The sequence below is a fragment of the Vicia villosa genome, linkage group LG3 (genome assembly GCF_029867415.1).
Source record: "Vicia villosa cultivar HV-30 ecotype Madison, WI linkage group LG3, Vvil1.0, whole genome shotgun sequence".
NCBI classification, from domain to species: domain Eukaryota; kingdom Viridiplantae; phylum Streptophyta; class Magnoliopsida; order Fabales; family Fabaceae; genus Vicia; species Vicia villosa.
The window spans coordinates 80,958,715-80,975,275 of NC_081182.1; the positions used below are offsets into that span (position 1 = coordinate 80,958,715).

The following is a 16,561-nucleotide window of genomic DNA, read 5'->3' on the forward strand; positions in this document are numbered from 1 at the left end:
AGAGTTAAATTTTATGTACATTGGTTTATAGTTGATTTTTTTTTATGTAATGAATATATATAATATGATTTTAAAAAAGAATATTGTGACACAATTTTTCTATACATGATCTTAAAGGATCTATACAATACATGAAATATTATATGCAAAAGTGTGAAAGGAAAAATATGCACGTTTAACAATTTGAAATCTAAACGTTTAGGCAACGGTTATTCTAGTTCTGGCAACGTTTTTTGGTTATTGTCTAAACTCATATTTGTTGTAGTGTAAGTGCTGAAAATTTATTGTTTTTTAAGTTATTTAATGGGGGTTTAAAACCCCCGCAATCTCATTCTTTTTCTTTGGTGTTGACTTTAATTGACGTGGCGTAACACGTGGCGTGCCACGTAAGCCTCCGTTAGTGGAATTTAACGGGAGGGACCAAAAATAGGGACGGAAAATATTACGAGGACCATTGTTTGATGAAAAATTTTGTAGGGACTAAAATTGAAAGTTGCCATATTTAGAGGGACCCCTAACATATTTAACCCTTTTATCTAAGTTAAATTTAATCATTTTGAAATGACACCAAAATTCAAAGAATTTGAAATTCCCTCATACTCCATAAAATGTATTTGTTACTACTATTTCTTCAAAATTTATAAATTGGTCCTCAAATTTTCAAAAATTATAAAATTTACCCTATTTTTTTTTAAAAATTGCAATTTGGTCCTTAATAATTTTTAAAATTTACAATTTGGTCCTTCAAAATTTTAAAAATTACAATTTAGTCCCTACTTTTCAATTTTTTAATTTGGTCCAAAAAAATTATATTTTATAAAAAATGACCCAAAAACTCTAACAATGAATTACCTTAATACTCCATTCAAACAAAATAATTTAAAATAAATAGATTTCAATTGAATCATTTGAATTACTTTGAATTTTAAATTCCTTTAAAATTTCCAATTATCTCATTCAAATACACTCTAAATGTGCTTGTTGTGCTCTCACAATAATCATTAACTAAGAATTTTTCTTCACCCACCTCCCAACCTTCTTGCCCACCCATGGTGAATTTACCACAATACCCCTTGTTTCGGAAGTTCATTTCCGAAACTGTACTTTTTTTTAAAAAAAGGTGATTTCGAAAATGCATCTCCGAAAACGTGTTTTTTTTAATATAAAATATTGATTTCGGAGATGCATCTCCGAAATAAAGTTACATTTTCAGAAAATGTGGTGTTTCGGAAGTTCATCTCCGGACGCACCCCCCTTGGGGAATTCGGAAATGAACTTTCGAAAATATGTCTGGACAGAAGAAAATGAAAAACAACAACAATTCGCTTTATTTAATCGGGTGAAGATTACAACGATAATATTACATATAATTAAAGTTACATATTGTTGATCACAGGTAGGTGGGGATGAGTCAACATTTTGATAACATCGTCCGCCGATCTTTGAAGTTTCGCGTCCAACTCGATCGGGCCCTTCGAAGAAAATCGGTCGAACGTTGTCCACAAAACCGCCAAATCTTCGTCGTTCTTGATCTCAAAAGGTGTGAACTTAATGCCTTCCTCGTCGTTAAGCGATGGCGAGCGGTACTCGAGCTTGACAACCTTTCGATTCTCGGGATAGCGCAAAAGCGTGTTGAGCGACGGTATCAACTCCGCAAACGGCGTGTCACGCGAGAAGTGAAATTGGAACGGCATCGGGTAGCCGGTTTCAAAGTAGACGAATGCTAGGTGGGGGTAGGTTTGTGTCATTTGTGTTTTGTGGTGTGGAGAGGATGAAGAAGAGTGTGTATTTATAGACTTATTGGAGCATTGATGGCCTAACAAACCTTATCCTGCCTCAGGGGACATTTCGGAAATGAACTTCCGAAAATAGGCTCCAGACATGTGTATTTCGGAAGTTCATTTCCGAATTATGCAGAAACAGACATAAATTTTGCATTTTGTTGATTGCTTAGTGTGTTGTCTAAATTGAACATATGGAATTGACATTAACCATAAATTAGACAAGCAAGTCATAAAATGTAGATGTTGTTGATTGGCTGTAATTTTTGGTAAAACTAATTGTGGTTCTATCCTGTCAAAACCAGTGTCATGACATGCTTTCTGTTGTTGTGAAGTCCTTCCTTATGCAGGCCTTTACCTGATGTCAAGGCCGATGTCATGACATTCGCAGCTGTTCGTTATTTTCTATTACTACTTATGATTTTATGATCTGATAAGACCTTATGCGCTATATTTGGTAATGATGGATTCTGATCTGTTTTAAGGACGTCTTGGATGATTTTTATTATCAGTTCCTTGTGTTATGGAGATTTGTTATATTAGGGCAAAAAAACTATTTTGTGGATCCAAGGCCCAGTTGCTGTATTGTTTGAAGGCTATTTATTCCACGCAGGGGCTGCTGTTGCCGTCAGGGTTTTTGGTGGAGAAACTATTAGAGTTCTTTGTGGTTAAGTTTCTTGTTGTAGTTTTCTTGTAAGCCAAAACAATCATCATGATGATTGTCTTGGTCTAGGTGTTTTGATTTGAGTTGTAAGAAGTACTCAAAGCTTTTAAGCAAGAGTACTTTTGTACTTGATCAAAGCTTTTAAGCAAGATCAAGTTGTGTTTTTGAAGAGTGTCTTCTTTTGTTATTCATTGGTTAGTTTTTCATCACTGCTGTGATTGAGGGGGAGTGAGTAGGATCTCTGGTCTAAGTGGTTTAGATTGAAGTTGCATTGGGTAGATATTAAGTGAAAGGCGTAATCTTGTTTTGTATTACCTTGAATTGATATTACTTATAGTGGACTTCCTCCCTGGCTTGGTAGCCCCCAGATGTAGGTGTGTTTGCACCGAACTGGGTTAACAACTTTCCTGTGTTGTTTTTCTGTTTACACTTTGTTCATTTGTTTAAAAACATTCAGATAGTGATGTCGTGACATCCTGTTAGACATCGCGTGTCTGAGTCCAGAATTTCAATTGGCATCAGAGCAGGCACCCTGCCTGTTTTTACTGGGTGAGATCTAGGGACAGTATTTTCTGGTATTATGGACAAAGAAGGTGGTGGATATGGGATTAGACCACCCATTCTGGATGGATCTAATTATGATTATTGGAAACCTCGCATGGTGGCCTTTCTGAAATCCGTGGATAGCAAAGCATGGAGAGCTGTGAACAAAGGATGGGAACATCCTGTTATTACTGAAAAGGATGGCAAGAAAACTCTTAAACCAGAGGAAGAATGGGACAAAGATGAAGAGGCATTGGCGCTTGGCAACTCTAAAGCCTTAAATGCTTTATTCAATGGAATTGACAAGAATATATTCAGACTGGTACATCAGTGTGAACTAGCCAAAGATGTCTGGGATACCCTCAAGACTACTCATGAGGGCACCTCCAAAGTGAAGATGTCAAGACTTCAACTGCTAACTACGAAGTTTGAAAATCTAAGGATGAGAGATGATGAAAGTATTAAGGATTTTCATATGAATATACTTGATATTGCTAATACCTCAGGAGCCTTGGGAGAGAAGATGTCTGATGAAAAGCTGGTGAGAAAAATTCTTAGATCCCTACCTAAGAGATTTGACATGAAGGTTACAGCTATAGAAGAGGCACAGGACATCAGCAAAATGAAGGTAGAAGAGTTAATTGGATCTCTTCAAACCTTTGAGATGGGAATCAGTGAGAATTCTGAAAAGAAGAACAAAAGCATAGCCTTTGTGTCCAACTCTCAAGAGGAAGTAGAGGAAAGTAGAGAAGAGAATCTATCTGAATCTATAGCTATGCTTGGCAAACAATTCAACAAAATTATGAGAAGAATGGATCAGAAGCCAAGACCTAATGTCAAGAACATCTCATCTGACATCAGTAGATCTTATGACTCAGGCAGAAGAGCTAAACCAGAAGAAAAATACAATCACAGTAAAGGGATTCAATGTCATGGATGTGAAGGGTATGGACATATTAGAGCTGAATGTCCTACTTATCTCAAGAAACAAAAGAAAGGATTGTCAGTTTCCTGGTCTGATGAAGATTCTGAGAGTGATTTTGAAGAAGAATCAGCTAAACATGTCACAGCCCTTACTGGAGTTTGCAATTCAGATGAAGATTCTAGTGAAGATGGGCTATCCTTTGAAGAGCTGGCAACCTCCTACAGAAAGCTCTGTATCAGAAGTGCTGAAGTGTGTCAACAAGGTGAAAAGCAGAAGAAATACATAGCTCAGTTGGAGGCTGATAACAAAGGGCTTAATGAAACTATATCTGAACTGAATAGTGAAATTATCATGTTACAATCCAAACTTGATCAGATGTCAAAATCAGTAAAAATGTTGAACAGTGGCACGGATATGTTGGAGGAGATTTTGCAGGTTGGAAAAAGTTCAGGAGATATGTCTGGTATAGGATTTGTTGGTGCAAAGAAATATTTCCAAGAGAGTAGCAGAACTAAACCTGAAGCTGAGATGTTGAAACCGATGTCAAAACATGTGACTCAACATCACGAGAAAAGTGAAATGAAGAGAAAGTTTCAAAGATGGAGATGTCATTATTGTGGAAGATTTGGACACATTAAGCCTTTTTGCTTCAGATTATATGGATACCCAGATCAAGCTCCTTACTACAAACCTAAGCAGATCATGCACATCCAGAAGCAACAATGGAAACCCAAAAATATGGCTTTAATAGCCCATACATCTCTTAGAGTTTCAGCCAAAGAAGACTGGTATTTTGACAGTGGATGTTCCAGACACATGACTGGACTCAAAAATCTGCTTGTTGATATCAAGAGTCATTCTACTAGTTATGTAACCTTTGGTGATGGAGCTAAAGGAGAAATCAAAGGAGTTGGAAAATTAGACTGTTCAGGAGTGCCAAATTTAGAAGGTGTTTTGTTGGTCAAAGGCCTGACTGCCAATCTCATAAGCATCAGTCAACTCTGTGATCAAGGATACCAAGTCAACTTCACCAAAGCTGAGTGTGTGGTTACTAATGAAGAAAAGAAAGTAGTAATGAGGGGTGTCAGATCCAAAGATAACTGCTACTTGTGGGTGTCTCATGAATCCAGCTATTCTACTGTATGCTCTAAGGAAGAAGAAGCAAAGCTGTGGCACCAAAAACTTGGTCACCTTCATCTAAGAGGTATGAAAAGGATTATTTCTCTGGAAGCTGTGAGAGGAATTCCTAAGCTACAAATTGATGAAGGAAGAATATGTGGTGAATGTCAGGTAGGAAAACAAACCAGGATGTCGCATCCAAAGGTTACACGTCTGACTACTTCCAGAGTTCTTGAACTGCTACACATGGACTTGATGGGACCAATGCAAATAGAAAGTCTTGGAGGAAAGAAATATGCTTATGTGGTTGTGGATGACTACTCCAGATACACTTGGGTAAACTTCATCAGAGAAAAGTCAGATGTGTTTGATGTTTTCAAGGACCTATGTCAAAGAATTCAAAGAGAAAAAGAAAATGGTGTTGTAAGAATTAGAAGTGATCATGGAAAGGAATTTGAGAATCAAAAATTTGCTGATTTTTGCTCCTCTGAAGGAATACATCATGAATTCTCTTCCCCTATTACTCCACAGCAAAATGGGGTTGTTGAAAGAAAGAATAGAACTATTCAAGAATCGGCCAGAGCAATGATCCATGCTAAGAATCTTCCTATCTACTTCTGGGCTGAAGCCATGAATACTGCTTGTTATGTCCATAATAGAGTTACATTAAGAAAAGGAACCTCTACCACCCTATATGAGATCTGGAAGGGAAGAAAGCCCACTGTCAAATACTTCCATGTGTTTGGTAGTAGGTGTTACATTCTTGCTGATAGAGATCACAGAAGGAAGATGGATCCCAAGAGTGATGAAGGAATTTTTCTGGGCTACTCTACAAACAGCAGAGCCTATCGAGTGTTCAACTCAAGAACCAGAATAATTATGGAGTCGATAAATGTTGTGGTTGATGATGCCCACAATCAAGCAGATGTCACAGAAGATGTCGGAACATTCTGGGATATTACAGCTGAAGGATCTACAAGAGAAGATGATTGCAGTCCTACTATCACAGAATCTGAGACTGAACCTCCTAACAAGAGTCCATCTATAAGAGTTCAGAAAAATCATCCTAAAGAACTTATTATAGGAGATCTCAACAGTGGAATTACTACAAGGTCAAGAGAAGTTGTCTCAAAATCTTGCTTTGTATAAAAAATTGAACCTAAAAATGTCAAGGAAGCATTAACAGATGAGTTCTGGATTAATGCCATGCAGGAAGAACTAGGCCAGTTTGAAAGGAATGAAGTATGGGAGCTGGTTCCAAGACCAAAACATTCTAATGTCATTGGAACAAAATGGGTCTACAAGAATAAGTCAGATGAACTGGGAACTATAATCAGAAATAAAGCAAGGTTAGTTGCTCAAGGATACACTCAAGTTGAGGGAGTTGACTTTGATGAAACTTTTGCTCCTGTTGCCAGACTTGAGTCAATTAGGCTGTTGTTAGGGGTTGCATGCATTCTGAAATTCAAACTATATCAGATGGATGTGAAGAGTGCTTTCTTGAATGGTAATTTGAATGAGGAAGTCTATGTAGAACAACCTAAAGGTTTTGCAGATCCAAACCATCCTGATCATGTGTACAAATTAAGAAAAGCTCTTTATGGTCTGAAACAAGCCCCTAGAGCTTGGTATGAGAGACTAACTGAGTTTCTTACTAGCAACGGATACAGGAAAGGAGGGATAGATAAAACTCTCTTTGTTAAAGATGAAGGAGGAAAGATTCTGATAGCTCAAATCTATGTGGATGATATTGTATTTGGTGGGATGTCAGACAAGATGACTAGACATTTTGTTGAGCAGATGCAATCTGAATTTGAAATCAGTTTAGTTGGAGAATTAACTTACTTTCTTGGGCTGCAAGTCAAACAGATGGAAGACTCAATCTTTCTCTCTCAGAGCAAGTATGCTAGAAATATTGTCAAAAAGTTTGGAATGGAAAATGCTACTCACAAAAGAACACCAGCACCTACTCATTTGAAACTGTCCAAAGATGAAAAGGGAACTAGTGTTGATCAAAGTCTATACAGAAGCATGATAGAAAGTCTGTTGTACCTTACAGCCAGTAGACCTGATATTGCCTTTGCTGTTGGGGTATGTGCTAGATATCAAGCAGAACCCAAAGTCAGTCACATAAATCAAGTCAAGAGGATAATGAAATATGTGAATGGTACCTGTGAGTATGGAATGCTTTACTCTCATGGATGTGAACCCATTCTCACTGGTTATTGTGATGCAGACTGGGCTGGAAGTGCTGATGACAGAAAAAGTACTTCAGGAGGATGCTTCTTTTTGGGAAATAACCTTATTTCATGGTTCAGCAAGAAACAAAACTGTGTGTCCTTATCCACTGCTGAAGCAGAATATATTGCAGCAGGAAGTAGCTGTTCTCAACTTGTTTGGATGAAACAAATGTTATCAGAATACAATGTCACACAAGATGTCATGACATTATATTGTGACAACTTAAGTGCCATCAACATTTCAAAAAATCCCATTCAGCACAGCAGGACCAAGCATATTGATATTAGACACCACTACATTAGAGATCTTGTTGAGGACAAAATAATTGGCTTGGAACATGTTGCTACAGACCTTCAACTTGCTGACATTTTTACAAAAGCCTTAGATGCAAATCAATTTGAAAATCTAAGAAACAAATTAGGCATTTGTCTTTGTGAAGGATTATAGCAATTAATTGAGTGTGGGGCCAGCACTATTTCTCTCTCCAAATCTTGGATATCATTACACATTAAAGTGTATTTTCCCCCTCTTTTACAAGTTACCCAAACGGTTTCCATTCCTTCAAAACCTCTCCTTCACACTCACGCTATCTCTCTGGTTCTCTGCATTCCAAAATACTTACCCAGCTTTCCATTCTCTCTCATCATGTCTCAAAGTACTCCTTCAAAGCAATCGTCTCCCTCCTCTGAAAAAGCATCGGAGTCTAGGGCACCCAATGTGGTGACTGATCAAGATGTTGTGTTGAATGTCGCACCATTGAACACTGTTCCTCCTTCCGATTCTGCTCGCAGTCAACCAAGAAAGATGCATGCAAGAAAATCAACCGGAGGATCTGTTCCAGAAACTTTTTCTGTCCAGGGTAGAGAGGGCTCTTCCTATGTTCATAATGCGATTGCAAATATTGTCACCAGAATCTTGAATGAAGGGCACAAGGTTGAAGGAATATCTGTTCCTCTAGCCCAAATGCCTGCTTCCGATGATGATCAAGGTGAGCAAGATGATGCCAGCAAAGATCAGGATAAAAATGATGAGACATCTGCTGATAAAAATGATGAGACTCCTGTTGCTAAAGATGTTGAGACATCTGTTAATAATGACGAGACCCCTGTTGCCAAAGATGTTGAAACATCTGAAGCTATCAATGTTGAAGCCTCTGGTACCAAAGATGATGAGACTCTTGCACCTGAGAAAGATGAAGAGGTTCCTGCTGTTCCTGCTAAGAAAGATGAAAACCCTAATGTGCATGATGTGGTGGACCTAGATGAACTTGATGATCCTATTGACATTGCTGATGATGACCTCATCTCCAGTATCTCCAACAGGGTCAAGGCTCGTAAGGGAAAACAAGTTTGTGAGCAACATTCTCTCAAGCCACAGGTTACTCCTCTGAAGACTGTTACTAAAGAAAAGATGAAGAAAGTTCCTACTGGACCCTCAAAGTCTGGAAGCAAAGTTAGTGTGAAGAAGAGGAAGGAAAGAAGCATTTCTGACTCTGAAGCTGATGTCCCAAGTGATGTCCCTGACATCCCCTCCAAGAAGAAGATTGCTGTTACTAAATCTGCTACAAAGGTCCGTGATGTTCCTTTGGATAACATATATCTGCACTATGCTTCAAATGCAATCCAGTGGAAATTTGTGTATCAAAGAAGGCTGGCCCTTGAAAGAGAATTAGCAAATGATGCTCTGGAAAATCAAGAGGTCATGCAGCTCATCAAGACTGCAGGTTTGATTAAGACTGTTTCTCAATTCTCTAAATGTTATGAAATGCTTGTGAAAGAGTTTATTGTCAATTTATCTCAAGACTGTGCTGATGGTAGAACAGATGATTTTCATAAAGTTTATGTTAGAAGAAAATGCATAGAGTTCTCCCCTACTGCTATCAATCACTATCTAGGTAGAAATGCTGAAGCTCAACCTGAGCTTGAAGTAACTGATAATGAGGTTTGCAACACCATCACTAGGGGTAAGGTTAAAAAGTGGCCCATCAAAAGCAAACTGTCTGCTAGTCTCTTAACTGTCAAGTATGCTCTGCTGCATAAAATTGGTTCTGCCAACTGGGTGCCCACCAATCACACCTCTACCATTGCTGTTGGCTTAGGTAGATTCATTTATGCTATAGGGACCAAGACTGTGTTTGACTATGGGACCTATATTTTTGACCAGACTATGAGACATGCAGGTACCTCTGCCACTAAGCTTCCTATTGCCTTTCCATCCCTAATATGTGGAATCATCCTAAAGCAATACCCTGGCATCTTGAAAGCTAAAGATTCTGTCTGCAAAAGGGAAAGTGCTTTGACTTTTCACTACAAGCTGCTTCAAAGGACTGATGCCTCAACATCTGCTGGGATATCTCAAACTAGCAAGTCTGTGACCAAAGCCTCTCTTATAGCTGAGCTGAAGGAGACCTGTAAAGAGCTGGAAAATAGGAAGATGAAGCTTGAACAGCTTATACAAAGTCTTGAGCAGTCTGCTGATAGTGGTGATGATCATGCTGCTGGTAGTGATGGTGAGAAGATGGATGCTGATAGTGAAGATGAATATAAGGTTGAGGATGATGAGGATGTTGATGTCCAGACTGGTAGCTCCAGTGATGTGGAGATGAGTGAGGAGGATGATGAAGATACTGCTGGCTCTGAAGATTAAATCTTCATCTGAAGTTTGGCTCCTTTTGTGGCTAAAAAGGGGGAGTATAGTGTGTGTTTGTTGTTTTGATTGTAATGGTTGTAATGGTTGTTTTGTTGTTCTGGTGATCTTTTGGTTTTATCTTGGACATGGTTATTTTGTGGTTTTCTTTATTTGGATGTTCTCTGGTTCTCCCTGACAAGGACAAGTGATTTCTGTAACAATTGATTAAGTAGTTGTTCTCTGGTTTTCTGGTGATTAATCAAGTTGAATCAAGTTGCTGCTGTTTCTTCAGAATTTATTTTTCTGTTACAGAATTTATTTTTCTGTTGTTGGCTGCTGTATGCTCTGATATCTGTTTTACATCTATTAGTGTTTTAGCCAAAAATTTGCCAAAGGGGGAGTTTGTAGATGTTGTTGATTGGCTGTAATTTTTGGTAAAACTAATTGTGGTTCTATCCTGTCAAAACCAGTGTCATGACATGCTTTCTGTTGTTGTGAAGTCCTTCCTTGTGCAGGCCTTTACCTGATGTCAAGGCCGATGTCATGACATTCGCAGCTGTTCGTTATTTTCTATTACTACTTATGATTTTATGATCTGATAAGACCTTATGCGCTATATTTGGTAATGATGGATTCTGATCTGTTTTAAGGACGTCTTGGATGATTTTTATTATCAGTTCCTTGTGTTATGGAGATTTGTTATATTAGGGCAAAAAAACTATTTTGTGGATCCAAGGCCCAGTTGCTGTATTGTTTGAAGGCTATTTATTCCACGCAGGGGCTGCTGTTGCCGTCAGGGTTTTTGGTGGAGAAACTATTAGAGTTCTTTGTGGTTAAGTTTCTTGTTGTAGTTTTCTTGTAAGCCAAAACAATCATCATGATGATTGTCTTGGTCTAGGTGTTTTGATTTGAGTTGTAAGAAGTACTCAAAGCTTTTAAGCAAGAGTACTTTTGTACTTGATCAAAGCTTTTAAGCAAGATCAAGTTGTGTTTTTGAAGAGTGTCTTCTTTTGTTATTCATTGGTTAGTTTTTCATCACTGCTGTGATTGAGGGGGAGTGAGTAGGATCTCTGGTCTAAGTGGTTTAGATTGAAGTTGCATTGGGTAGATATTAAGTGAAAGGCGTAATCTTGTTTTGTATTACCTTGAATTGATATTACTTATAGTGGACTTCCTCCCTGGCTTGGTAGCCCCCAGATGCAGGTGTGTTTGCACCGAACTGGGTTAGCAACTTTCCTGTGTTGTTTTTCTGTTTACACTTTGTTCATTTGTTTAAAAACATTCAGATAGTGATGTCGTGACATCCTGTTAGACATCGCGTGTCTGAGTCCAGAATTTCATAAAACATAATTATATTATACATGTATTGAATCGGTCCGATTTTACATGATAAACAACAATACATACAAAAAACGATCCGGAACAAACTAAAATTCACCGAACCAATCGGTGGATCCTAAGTCCAAAATAGGCTCATTCTTCGACCGCTCTCTATTTTGCTCGCGCTCTTGGCTCATCATTTCTTCAAACTCCGCCATTCTTGAAACAAAAGGATCCGGCCAAGTTTCCGCCTTATTTGAACGATGTGCGGTCCATTGACAACAAGTAGCAGGTATAGGATACCCCGGTTTCAAAAACACTTGGACGAAGTGCCGCGATCGTAGATACCCGATGCATATGATTCGGCCCGACGAGTCCAATGGCGGTCGACTATGAAGTGGAAAGAAAGTCTCACTTAGTCCAAACCTCGTCAAACCGACGCATACAATATCATATGCACTTGCTATGAGATGACCCATATCGGGGAATGACATCCACTTCGAGACCGGAGCGATACCGGTAAGTGGTGGAACAAGTGCATCATGAATTTTTGCAAACTTTTCTTGATTTTCATATAGTCCGCCGTAGATTGATTGGGTTTTGTGGAGGGTTTGAAAAAGTGTTGGAGAAAAATGATGAAATAGTGAAGGAGGGAAATTTGTATATGCAGAAATATTTTCGGAAATGAACTTCCGAAATATTAACGGTTTTGACATCTTCGGAGGTTCATTTCCGAAGACAAAAAAAAATTCAAAAAAAAAAGCGCTTCGGAAGTTCATTTCCGAAGCAGGGGTAGTTTTGGTTTTTCGCTGGGGGTCACCCCCATAGGGAGGTGGCTAAAGAAAAAATCTTAACTAATCCCCTAGTTTTGTCTTTGTGAACGATATGTATTAACTATTGTAAGCACTACTATTTGAGAATTAAGTAAAGGGTTATGATATCTTTTTAAATTTTCATATCTTCAACCATTGTATCTAATGTACTACCATACGGTTTCAACTAGTACAAACAATTGTTAGAGCGTTTCAACCATTGTATCTAATGTACTACCATACGGTTTAAAAGTCCTAATCTCAAGAGAGAAATTTTCAATCCATTTGTTTTTTCACAATTAATGATATTAATCCGCGCAATGATATTGCTTTTAAAAATTAAAATTTTATTTGAGAGTTCGAATGAGAAAAATAAGAGAAAGATGGAAAGAAAAATAGTCTCTCAAATTAAATATGAAGATTGTGTTTTTTAATACAAAATTCTTCTTTAATAGGAGGATTTAAAAATGGTACTGAAGAAGAATTTTAGAGTTTTACAAGGTTCATATAAATTATTCAAACTTGGTCAAATTTGATAACTTAAAGAAAAAAAAACTCTTAACATTTTTCAAAATAGTAGTATTTTTTTATAAAAGAAAAAGAAAAATGCATGTTTACAATTCATATAATTTTAACTTTCATAATATTGTAATAATTTAAATTATATTAAAGAATTAATTTAAGTCTTAAAAAATTCTACAAACTCCTTCTTTAATATAATTTTTTTTAATTTCTCAAAACTAAAGCGGTGAATAAAATCTAAATTAGCTGATGATGATAAAAATAGAAGGAAAAAAAATAAACTCTAAATTCTTCAATTATTTTTTCTAATTTTTTATTATATAATTCTTCCCTCTAAACTCCTAAATAAAGCCTATAAGTCTAAGTTGTAGCATGTCACGCCCTAGTATGTCTCATCGACTCACATGTCAGAAGAAGACTACGAAATATTTTAAAGATGAGACTACATTTAATTTGCTCGTTCCCCACTATTTTTTAACCGATTTCAAGCGTTTCATTTCTATGTTACATTGGACAATATCCCAAAAGTCGACCAACATCACTTAAGGTTTTCCCCAACTCTTTCAGTATGCAACAAAGCTTTGAGGGCAACTGTTATGCGTCAACCAAAGACCTAAATGATTAAGGCCCAATTTATATCAAACTCACTCCACTTGATTCAAGATATAAAATCAATTCACATTCAAAGAGCAGTGTACATTCTTTGAGATCCACTTTTCACAATATTCATCTAAAATCTTGAAATGACTTAGACGTTAGAATGTTAATTATGCAAGTCCAATCCGCGCTGTCACGCACCATCATTAGTTCTTCAATCACATGCTAGTTCCTGAACATGAACAGAATCACATCCACTTCTAGTTTCCAAATACAATAATAAGAGGTAATTGATATGAATATGATTACATACTTAATTGATGAGAACAACTCTACATCCGTTTTTGTTTGAGCATTTAATACTTAATACTACTTTAGTTTGTGGAGAATGACAACATGTTTGATGCTTTTGTCGGGCTCGGGCTATTGGAAGAGACTTGTTTAAGTCTCTCACGTGAGCGACAATACTATTTTGACGAATTTTTTATTTTTTTTTAAAATATGTAGCAGGAGTTATTAATCCCAAAAAAAAAATTCCCACAAAATAATGATAAACATTACATTTTTTTAATGAATAGTGAAAATAAATAGCGGAGTTTTTTATGGGTGTTCAAAATCCCCACAATTGTTTTACAAATACACATAAAAAGAGGTCTCTCATCTGAGACCTATGAAGATCATGCGCCGTAGACGACACCTTTTATCTTGACACCAATAAAATAAAGTATAATTCACTTTCAAATCCGTTGTTGCAAAATATTATAATTTATATGTTAGCGCTATTAGAAATATGGTGCTTTTTTCTTAATAAAGTTGGTGTTTTAAAAAAAATTAAACTTCAAACATAACTTTTCTTTTTGTAGTTTTACGCATGTCTTTCATTTTAGTTTGGGATACACTCACATTGTCTATTTGTTGTGAATTCTACAAATGTTTCTTTTTTAAATAAATTCCAACCCTGCATTTTTTCAAGTAGATAGTTTCCTCAAAAATATCATTTTTAAAAAAATAGAAAACACGACTAAGGAATTTGGTTTGTTAGACCAAAGTTGTTTTCTCGTAGTGAATTATGTTAGCACATATAATTTTTTAGTAATTTTTATTTATTTAAAATAAAACATTGTGTTTGTGGTTTAGTATTAATATCTTTAATAGAATAACAAAAGACAACAAGTTGAGATGGCCGAGTTGGTCTAAGGCGCCAGATTAAGGTTCTGGTCCGAAAGGGCGTGGGTTCAAATCCCACTCTCAACATTTATTTTTTATTACATATTTGATGATTATAATCGACTTCCTCAAAAATGTTTTTTCCCGATAATTAAACATTGTTTTTTCTATTTAACATTACTTGTTTTGAGCCTTTTAGATCAAGAGTGGGTTCAAATCCCACTCTCAACATTTTTTATTTATATATTTGATAATTATAATCAACTTCCTCAAAAATGTTTTTTCACGATAATTATACAATGTTTTTTCTATTAACATTACTTGTTTTGAGCCTTTTAGATCAAGAATCAAAATTATTATGGGAATATCAACTCACCTCGAATCATTCTAACAAAAGAACTCCGCAATGTTCACATATGGTGGAAGTTAGTGTGAAGTGAGGTGAAGACGGAACACAAGAATTTGAAAAGAGAAAGTTTCATACAACTAAAATTATGCCTTCATTATGGAGGATTGTGTCACAATTCCTTGATGATCACATAAAGAATATTTCTCCGGTTGAAATCATAACGCAATGGGAATGTATAGTGGCACATTTTTCCTGCTCCCCGACTTGCCACCTCATTTAAGTTACAAATTATTCCACAAGGAGATTGCAGTGCGACACAATTCCTACAATTCAAAAATTTTCTATTTAAGTTTAAATCATAGGCTTTATAAGGGTTCCAATTTTACATTGAAAAAAGGAATTTGTGGAGAGTTAAAGGTCGAATTCATGACTTATCACCATTAGGGATAAATCCTCTTATTGTAATGTCATTTACTCTTCCTCTAAACTCTTTTGTTGTGCATATTTGTAGCATGAGCATCTAGTTTCCTCTATTACACACAATACATTAGTCATGCCTATTTTCTTAATTAATTTCGTCTGCAAGTTCAGACGGAATTACTAAACAAGAATAGACAAAGGGTTCCAAAGAAGCATAAATGTTTTATTTAATATAATATTGTATACCCCTTCCCACTCACCCACCTCCCAATTGTTACTTTTGCATTATCGTACCTTAATTAATAATTGTCGAGTCAAATTATAAATAGTCATGTGGGTGAAATCTTTACAAATTATAGTAATTTATGACATTTGGTAGAGTTGGTAAAATATCATCATTTCTCTCGAGCTATACTTCAATATGTCTTGTGATCAAATTGATTGAGACTATCTCATATAGATGATGATAAAGTTCGGTTTTTCTCAGAATTAGGTGGATTGTTGACGATGTGTGTTCAAATGGTAGATTATTTTGTAATTGTCAATAATGAAAATGTTGATACGATCATTATTGGGAGAAGGATCCAATAAGACAATCCCTTTTCACCATACCTATTTCAGGGAGAATGAGAAAGTTGTTTTATCTATGAAGCATATACTCAACACCTATGAAGAAGCTCTGGCCAAACTATCAACTTATAAAATTTTGAGATTTTCAATAGTAAAAATGTTTAACAAGTTGTGACGAGCTCTCTTACTCATATTTTGGGAGTACAAGTAGTGTTTGGTATGGGTAAATATCGTGGACTTCCATCAATGGTGTGAAGAAGTGAAAAACCCCTTTCAAATTCATTAAGGATGTAGTATTTAGAAAATTAACACTTGGGGTAGCAAATGTATATCTAAAGTCAATAAATAAGTTCTCCTAAAATTTGTTTTGCAAGCAATATCGACATATATTGTGAGTATTTTGCTCATCTTACCTTTTAGTGATGATACTGAAAAAATGTTAAATTACTTTTGGTGGGAACATGGTGGCCCAACTAACAAAGGAAATCATTGGCTCTCGTGAGATAAACTCTCTATGCCTAAGAATGTAGGAGAAATATTTGGAGAAGTATTTAGAATGTTAAATGTGTTCTCAAAGAAGATAATAGGTAACATAATGGTATTGGTTAACGTGTCTTAGTTTAGGAAGATAGGTAGCTACGTGACGATTAAGTGAAAGGGAGTCAAGATTATGGGAGAAACAAGGTTGATGGAGGTTTTGGAAGAAAGAAATCTAAATTAAGAAATCATAAAACCGTTGAGTGTTATAGTTGCAATATATTGGGCATTTGAAGAAGGATTGCCCAAATAGAAAGCACGATTCACGCAGTTATGTAAACACGGTTCAAACCGATGATTCTGGTAGTGGAGCAGATATACTATGTGTTTTATCCAACAAGTGCATAAATGAGTGGATTCTTGACC

At 36.3% G+C, this 16,561-nt stretch overlaps 1 protein-coding gene and 1 non-coding gene across 2 annotated transcripts; both read left to right on the forward strand.

Annotated features, from left to right (window-relative positions):
- The first annotated feature begins 7,918 nt into the window (after positions 1-7,918).
- Positions 7,919-10,565, forward strand: LOC131658406 (uncharacterized). The gene is made up of 4 exons (XM_058927702.1): positions 7,919-8,079; positions 8,185-8,473; positions 9,743-9,854; positions 10,552-10,565. Exons 1-4 carry the CDS (start codon positions 7,919-7,921, stop codon positions 10,563-10,565), a joined length of 576 nt encoding a protein of 191 aa, XP_058783685.1.
- Positions 10,566-14,325: 3,760 nt separating this feature from the next.
- Positions 14,326-14,406, forward strand: TRNAL-AAG (transfer RNA leucine (anticodon AAG)). The gene has a single exon. It is a non-coding gene; the product is annotated as a tRNA-Leu (tRNA).
- The last annotated feature ends 2,155 nt before the right edge of the window (positions 14,407-16,561 follow it).